The 9,163-nt window shown below is 42.0% G+C and overlaps 1 protein-coding gene across 1 annotated transcript; it reads right to left on the reverse strand.

The window, feature by feature from the left end:
- Positions 1-742: 742 nt before the first annotated feature.
- On the reverse strand, positions 743-5,717 carry LOC150048028 (olfactory receptor 14J1-like). Its single transcript, XM_090355252.1, has 2 exons — positions 4,806-5,717; positions 743-844 (listed from the first exon to the last, which is right to left on the reverse strand). The coding sequence occupies exons 1-2, from the start codon at positions 5,715-5,717 to the stop codon at positions 743-745; spliced, it is 1,014 nt and encodes a 337-aa protein (XP_090211378.1).
- Positions 5,718-9,163: the final 3,446 nt, after the last annotated feature.

The raw sequence follows: 9,163 nt of genomic DNA on the forward strand, positions 1-9,163 counted from the left end.
TGTAACCTTGATTATGTAGGAGGTACAGGTAGGAGGATCACCATCTGAGGTTGACTCATTTACAATGGCAGACTCCATTATGAATTTAACTAACGCATAACAACTTGGGGCAAAGTTGTCTAGAGGTTTTCTAGCCAGTTTGAATCCCTAAGTTAAAACTTCAAAAAAATAATATCTAAATAACAATATTGAAGATAAAAACACAGATAGGAGTTAATATACTTGTTATCTAATTCAGTAGACTCAATAAAATAGATTGATTAAAAGTAATATTTCAAAGTTTGTGAGGATCTGGGTTGTCTAGCTAGTCAGGAGGCTGAGATCTGAAGATCCCAAATCAAAGTCATCTTGAGCAAGAAAGTCCATGAGACTTATCTCCAATCAACCACCAAAAACCTGGAAGTGGCACTGTGGCTCAATGTGTTGGAACACTAGCAAAAAAGCTCAAGGAGAGCTCGTAGGCTCTGAATGGGTTCAAGCCCCTGACCTGGCACAATAAAAATGGTGTAGAAAGGTATCATTGGTATACATTGGTATACACTGGTATCATTGAAAAAGGAAACTGATAGGTTTATGTTATTGTAGTAGGGTTAAAATTGAATGCATAAAAGATATATAGGCATGTGTGCATGTCTGGTATACTAGGCTGGTGCCACAATTGTTAAAACTCGTATTAGTTCTTTTGTACAACTACCTTTAACACACAGATGAACATATATGTATTTAGAAGAGGTAGTATGCACTACAAAAATATTGCTTTATTAAAATATATTTTTATTTTCATTAAGTAATTGTACAAAGAAATTGCCTTTAAACAAAGCATATGAGCGTCCTTCTTGGACATCTACGAGGTGAGTAACATGGCAACAGAGCCCACGAGTAACACAGACTCCGGAGACCAGACTCTTGGTGCAGATCTATCTTTATTTTACAAAATGTGCTCGCTAAATACAGATGGAGCTTCACAGCCACGTGTTCAAATAGGGATGACCATCAGCCAATGTTGTCCTGAGACACGCCCCCCTTGCTCCAGGCAGGTGGGGCCAGGCACCCTGTGGCTCCTGACTGCTTATGTCACTGACTGTGTACCTGCCGAAGCGCATATAGCGAAGAGCGGGGTTTCCAGATCTACCCCACAGATCCCCCTTTTTCTTTATTTGTGGACACTCATCACGGAATGTAGGATGGGGCCTAAATGGTGCACAAAGACATTGGCTAGACTCAACCGACATAGCTAAGAAAACATGGGTCCTGCTGCTGTGGAAATGGGCTTGGTGGGCCAAAGAGGACTAGGGTTAGCTGGGTTTCAGAAACGGGATTGGGATAAACGGGAATCACAGGCCCCATGTCCTCCCCAGCATGCTCTGAGGAAGATAATTGTTCATAATCATATTACGGTCCCCTGCTTGGGAATCAGGTTTATTATTCCAGTCCTTAGCAGTTCCTGTTTCTTCTGGTTCCCATGCCAGGTTAGACATAGGATGAGGTAGCTTTGAGGAGAGTCTGTGGCATCCATATCTGGCAGAGCAGCCCAGGGCGATTTTTCTGGATAGTTGGTGTCCCGGGCCATACTGGCGAGGTCACAAAGGTGGAGGAAGGACTCAGGTCAGTTGGCTGTAGTTGGTGGCGGTGTCTCTAGAGGCCATTTCGTGGTGGCAGAAACTTGTAGATTGCCTATTCCTGAAACTCGAGAGTTAACAGTTATGCTAAGAAGGTGGATCATGTGCTCTCTGAGAGGGTGGAAGGGTTCAGGGCATATCCCAGAAGTGGCCTTATTTTATGTCACAAACCATAGCAATATCCTCTGATCAGGCGGCAGACACCATCTCAGCCAGGTGCGGTCCCAAGACCAGGAGATACAAGGGCTTCCATTTGTGACGTGTTCCACATCTCACCCTTATTTATTTCATTAGCAGGTGCTTGCCTTACTGGAGAGTGTGCCCGTCTTAGGTTGATCCCCTCTGAGGTTCTTACTCGTCACTGACTACGACCCTAGCTCTTCAGGCAATTCACCTGCAGGGTTGCCATACCCAAATGGAGATTTTAAGGGGGGCAGATGGCCAATGTCCACAAAGGAAACACTTCTGTTCTCTGGTCTGCACCTATACAGGGGCCGGGGCCAACCTCATAGGGGTCCCAGTCAGCATCTCATAGCACAGCATATTGTTGTTGGACCACCATTAACTAAACAGCTTTAACCTGATCTCTAAGAAACTGTTCTCTAAGAACCTTAGGAGAAACACAGGGACTGAATGTGAATAATAGGCCCAGTATTTGGTTTTGGGCCAGTAGAACCAGGGCTTTAAAATCCCTCCCTTCCCCCAGGTATTCTTATGGGCTTCTGATCCAGAGCTGTCGTCAAGGTGGGCTTCAGGGTACACCTCCATCAGGCTCATCTTCTGCAGTTCTTGTTGCACCAGTTCCATTTCCCTGGGCTGTGTAGGGACATATATATCTGCCGGGAATCCAGATAGGCTTCTCTGCTCTATCTTGGAAAACACAAGCAAACCCTCACCCCATTGTTAACAGAGGGGCTGGCTCCTGCCAGGTGTTAGTGATCAGGTCCTTCCATTGGACAAGGGGCAGAGGGGTTGGGCAAGGTAGCATGGTGCTCCAATGCTTATAAGCAGGGGAACATCCTTCAGAATCAAACATTTTAAAGTTCAATGTACATAAAGTATCAACAAGTTTATCTTGAGGCCCAATGCCTTAAGTACCTGTATCTCCCCATTTTTATTTGTTTTTTAAGAACCCAATGGCCAAGCATAGGCTAGCTAAAGTCCGAGGCTTGGAATCCGGGTGAAGATCCATCTTCTGTAACTTCTTCAAGCTGACTCAGGGGCATTGTCTCTATACTTGACTCGGGACCCTAAAAGCTTAGCTTATTTTACAGACTGATAGGCACAAACCCCCAGGTTCAAATATTCTTTCCTGAATGTGTGGCTGGTGTTAACCCAAAATCTGCTCAGTTAGTGCTTAGAGCAAAATTAGGATTGGAAAGTACAATACTTAGAAGTTCCTGCCTAGTAACACAGGCATTCGTAAGGCAGGATTACAAATGATTCTCTAAGCATAATCTTACCTGGACCTTGGTAAAGGCCAAATTTACATGTGACTAAGGACCTGCTGTTCTTTTCTGTGGGCCCTCTGGAAACTGTTACAAAAAAGCTTACAAGGGAGAATTGAAATAGCAATTAAACAATCATTTTGGTACCCTAATTTTCCTTTTTACTCTTTTTAAAACCCTTTTTTCCCAATTTAATACATTTTAGGGGGCAAGTTTAAGAAATACTAATCACATCACCCACTTTACCATCAGATTAGTAACAATTCATAGGAGAGGATTACTGAGGGAAGGGCTCCCCACCCCAGGGGATTCCTGAGGAGGCCCAGGGGCATCACCTCCATGGAGGACCCGCCAGGATGTAGGGGAGGTCTGCTTTCATTTTTGAGCTTGAGAGCAATCCGAGATGGATAAATTTTTTGGCCCACACCTTTATCTACAGGGTCAGCGAAACATTTTCCATGGGGTCCCCTGTCTCGGTGACCATGGGCAACTCAGAATGGCGACCCTGATGGGGAAGTCCCATGTAGACTCATCAGATATCCTGCCTGCAATCCCCCACAGGCAGAGAGACAGAACAGTTTCATAAAATTGCTCAAGCTATTTATCAGGAAAGTAAAGGCGCCTGCTCTCCAAGATTCCTTTCCACATAATTGCTTGAAGAGTTCCACTACCTGCTAGTTGTACCCTGCATCTGGGCACCAGTTTTGGGCATCCTTATCGGACGCCCAATGGCAGCAGAGCCAAGAGTAACACAGACTCCGGAGACCAGACTTGTGGTGCATCTTATGCCCAAGTCTCAGGACAACCACCAAGAGACCACCGAGAGTCAGACATTCTGAAATGCAAAAGGAAGGCTTTATTCAGGCGGGCTAGCTCCGGGCCTCTGTCCTACACTCCCATACAGCAGGAGCCCAGGAGGAAGCCCTGAACAGCTTTTCTACAGGGCTTTTAAAGGCAAAGACTACAGATTTGCATTAACACAGCAATCAGCTATTGGAATTAGATAAGGTAGGGGTTAGGGATAGTTCAGGGCAGTTGGAGCTAAGGGGGATTCCTATACCAGTAGAGTCCTAATCAGCTGTCTAAGGGTAGTTTTATGGTTTTAGAAAACAAATGCCATCCTTGAATTTACGCTCGAGTTCTGCTTTGGAAAACAAATGCCATCCCGTGAATTTACACGAGTTCTGGTTAATTTTAACACAGACAGGTCAGTTCCTGGGAATTAATGGCATCACAATTCTGTTTCTTTAATTTAGGTGCACTTTTGGGTCACTCACAGTTTACATAAACAACAAGACAGTTGCTGCTTCAGAATGGGGGCGCTTTTTTTTTAGCTCTTCAGTGCAGATCTATCTTTATTTTACAAAATGTGCTCAATAAATACAGATCGAGCTGTGGAGCTGTTGCAGCCACGACATCAAATACGGCTGACCATCAGCCAATGGTGTTCTGAGACACGCCAAGCTTGCTCCAGGCAGGTGGGGCCAGGCGTCTTCTGGCTCCTGACTGCTTGCATCACTGAGTATGTACATGCTGAAGCGAATATGGCAAACAGCAGGGTTCCAAGAGCTACTCCACAAAAGCAGTTTATGAATACAATGTTTCTCAACTGCTTTGCATTAACATCACCTACAGGTTGAGGGAATTCCACTAACAGGGCTTCCTTGCACATAACATTGGAGAGCCATTAATGGCACCACAAAAACTTTTTTTTCTCAATGAATTTTCTACCCAACACTAACTTCTGTATACCTTTCTTGAGAGCCTCATTCCTCAGACTGTAGATAACAGGGTTGAGTGTTGGGGGAATGACTGTGTAAAAGATAGAGAGCAGAAGATCTAAGACAGTTGAAGAGTCTGAAGTTGGTTTGAGATAGGCACAGATGCCAGTGGAGAGGAAAAATGAGACAACCAAAAGGTGGGGCAGGCAGGTAGAGAAGACCTTAGACCGGCCTTCAGCAGAGGGTATTCTTAGAACCGTGCAGAATATGTGGACGTAGGAGACAGCAATTGAGATGAAACAGGTTAAGGAAGCTATAGTTATAAACATGACCACTCCAATGACTGCAAGGTAATCATTGGAGCAGGACAGCTTGATCAACTGGGGGATATCACAGAAGAACTGGTGGATTATTTTGGCCCTACAGAATGTGATGGAAAATGTGGCAGTTGTGTACAGAATTCCTGAGATGCCTCCACTTACCCATACAGCTACCACAGCCCTCTTACATTTTCTGGGATCCATGATGAGTTCATAGTGCAGTGGGAAGCAAATGGCTGCATAGCGGTCATAGGACATCACCGTGAGAATGGCCATTTCAGCGCAGGCCAAAGACGTGAAGAAGAAAACCTGGAGCATGCACTGATCATAGGAAATGTAGCCATTGCCTGTGAAGGAGTTGTTAATGGACTGGGGGACTGTGACAGAAACAAAAGAGACGTCCAGAAGGGAAAGTTGCTTCAGGAAGTAATACATGGGGGACTGGAGGTGCTGGTCCAGTGTCGTGATGGTGATAATGATGAAGTTACCTACTAAAGCTATTAGATACATTACTAAGAACAGGAAAGCATGCAAGATCTGCAGTTCACGATGGTCAGAAAACCCCATGAGGAGGAATCCAGTCACTGTGGTCCCATTTGTGTTCATCATTTTGAAAATATAAAGTGTGGCGGCAAGCAGCTGGAATATCACAAAAGAAAGGGAATGCATTAGAGATATAATAAAATAAATTGTAGGGTTTGTGAGCATGGCCTAATGGTACAGTGCTTTCCTAGCCTGCATGAACCCTACGTGTGATTTTTGGTATCAAATACACAGAAAAAGCCGGAAGTGGTGCTGTGGCTCAAGTGGCAGATCACTAGCTTTGAGAAAGCCCAAGGACAGTGTCCAGGCCCTGACTGCAAATCCAAGCACTGGAAAAATAAATAAATAAGTTGTATATTTTCATTATTGTTTACAACAATGATTAATGTTGTAAGTACTTATTATTTACTAGCTTGTTATTTGGTATTGATAATCCAAAAGTGAAAAACACATATTTTATCTATGTGGATTTTTCAATTTATTGTAGTAAACAAGCAATAACTTCTTATTAGGAAGTGCTAGTGGTAGAACGAAGTAGATATTTCAAAGGGAAACCTTTTTACTTCTTGCACGGGGTTTTGGAATATTATATATTTTAATTTTATTTTATTGTCAAGGTGATTTACAGAAGGGTGATGTCCAGTGCAAAATCATTCTGCTTTTTCTTCATCTTTGCCTTTTCAGAGTATGAACTTAAGAGTTGGAACCTCTAGATCTTACTGAATGGGAGACTTCACTAGATTCAGATAGCAACACAAACAGTTGTTAAGTTTACTAAAAGGTTTTTACATTGTTAGAGCTTGCACACTGAAAATCTCGACTCTTATTCTATGAGTATGAATCATAGATTTATTCTAACACATTCTCAGATTTATTGATTTCCATTCAAGTATCAAACTACTCTGAGAAAATATGGAGCATTAGCGATCAGGTTAGCATTCTAACATAATTTTTGTTTCATTTTACCTATTTGTTATAACAGTGGGTCTTGAACCCAGATTCACATAGTTCCTAAGCAAGGGCCTCATTACTGACATAAGCTCAGAGCACTTTCTTTTCCAGTTTGTTTTTGGCAATAGAATCTTGCTCACTTTGTCCAGGCTGGACCAGAGCTGGTAGTCCTGCTGTTTCAGCCACCCAACTCAGTAGGTCAATAGATAAGGTTCATTATATCATCTTTCAAGTTCTACTTTGTTGCTATTATCTTTACTTCAACTTTGTTAGATGACAAACAGAATTGTTTTGCATATTTAATTTCTATATTTTAGGCATTATTTGAACCTGCAAAACTTACACAAGCAGTATCAGTAAAGAAGTATCACAATATAAATTTCATTCAATCCACACGGTATTTTTTTTTTAAATCTGGTTGCTACCAGATAAATTCAGTGTTTGAATATCTGGGTGCTGGTGACTCACACCAGTAATTCTAGTTATTCAGAAGGATGGAATCTGAGACTTGTGGTTCAAAGACAGCCTGGGAAGGAAAGTCTAAGAGACTTTAATTTTCAGTTAGGTACCAAAAAGCTGAAAGTGGAGGAGTGGCTCCAGTGGTAAGGTGTTAACCTTGAGCACAAAAGCATAACGTTCAAGGACAGTGCCCAGACTCTTGAGTTCAAGCCCCAAGACAGCCCCCTTCCCCAAATTCAATATTTGAATCTGTATTTTAGTAGGTTAAAATTATATGCCAGAATTTTATTTGTGGGTCCTGGGACTTGAACTCTGGGTCTGGGCTTTTTCCCTGAGCTTTTCAGCTCAAGGCTACCACCATATCCCTGGGCCTGGGCATTGTCCCTGAGCTCTTCAGCTCTAGGCTACTGCCTTACTCCTTGAGCTTCAGCCCCACTTCCTGTTTTCTAGAGCATAATTGTAGATAAGAGTTTCAAGTTCTTCAGTGCCTAGGTTGGCTTTGAGCAGTGATCCTCAGATTTCAGCTTCCCAAAGACCTAGGATTACAGCTGTGAGCCCCTGCTCCTGGCTCAGAATTCTTTTATAAAAGAATTGAGACATTAACTCTAGGTCTTGGCCTTTGCTTATTTACTGCTTACTTATATCTAAAATTTATCAATACTAATCAAAAGCATCAAACAACACAGAAGGATAGGCATAATTACATCCTATCATTTCCATCTCAAGTCTTGTCCCACAACTAATGACAGTGATACTAAGAAGTTTTTGTTATAGCTGTTCTACATATATAAACACATAATCATAAGCGTTTTCCCCCCAATTTACAGTTTTTCCATTACTATAAATGCTTAGGTGAAAGCCAGGCATGGTGGCTAGGGACTGTATTCCTAGCTATTCAGGAGGCTGAGAGTTCTGAGGATCGTGGTTCAAAGCCAGTCTGGGCACTAAAGACCCTGAGACATTTTTCTCCAATTAATCACCAGAAAACTGTCACTGTGGCTTAAGGGGTAGCGAGGTAGCCTTGAGGTGAAGAGCTCGCGTACAATTCCCAGGCTAAGGAGTAGGGCAATAGCCTTGAGCTGAAGAGGTCAGGGACAATGCTCAGGCCCAGAGTTCAAACCCAATACCGACAAAATTTAAATACCTCTGTGAACAAAATATATAGACTTTATTAATTGGCTCATTAGGAGAAGGAAGCTTGTTTCCTTGTGTAAATTTGTGGTTTTATTTTTCAGATTCAATATGACGCATAGTAGGATTTCATAAAACGTTTCCGTCTTACCAGAATAATTTGAAAATTCACTGGAAGCTTCTTTAGTCTGTCAGTAGACATCCAAGATGGTCATGAGTTTCTGACATTTCACCTTTCTGATCCAATATATTTTTTAAAACCATGTTATTTTTTTCTCTAGAGGAAAAGGTTGTTGAGGTTTTGTATTTTTTGTGGAGTAGAATGGAACATTGGCCTAAGTGCAAAAATATTCTGAGGGGACTGAGATCTGCATACAAGTGAGGAATAGCTTGGTAGGCTGTACGTTTATAAAATGTTTCCTACCTCAGTGGCTCTTGGCATGCACACAATATGTAAATTGCCTGGAGAGCTTGTTAAAAATCAGGGATCAGATATTCCATATTCAGAAATTCTGAGGTAAAAGGTCTCTGGAGACACCCAGGAAGTTGAATGTCTGCCAGAAAGCTAGATGCTGCAGCAAATGATCTGAGCACCGTGTATGGAGAACACTAGGTTAACTCATGTATTTCTGAAAGATAAATACACTTATTTTCCCCTACATGAAAGAATAAATGAATCTGTAATTTCAGGCCTGTTGTAAAACCAGAAATTAATCTTTGTGTCTATCTGTAAAACTGGTTTTATATGTTGGAGAGGTTAGGTCAGTCATTCATGACGATGACTAAGGAGAGTGAAAATGTAATAGTAAATGATACATAATATGAGCATGATATGTGATACAGTGATTAAAACAATAAAGGATAAAATACTCAGTATTAGCACATGGAAAGAACACAGGGTCACCCCATACATTGAAATGGACTAAAAGATTTCCAACAATTTTTTAAGTTAGTGGAAATTAACATAAGTC

This window comes from Megascapheus bottae, chromosome 22 (genome assembly GCF_031878675.1).
Source record: "Megascapheus bottae isolate mThoBot1 chromosome 22, mThoBot2.hap1, whole genome shotgun sequence".
NCBI lineage: Eukaryota > Metazoa > Chordata > Mammalia > Rodentia > Geomyidae > Megascapheus > Megascapheus bottae.

Coding starts and splice junctions, on each gene's coding strand:
- LOC150048028 (XM_090355252.1), bottom strand. CDS start 5,717: ATGATGAACACAAATGGGACCACAGTGACTGGATTCCTCCTCATGGGG. Junction 845..4,805: donor AGAAAGGTATACAGAAGTTA/GTGTTGGGTAGA, acceptor CTCACCTCGTAG/ATGTCCAAGAAGGACGCTCA.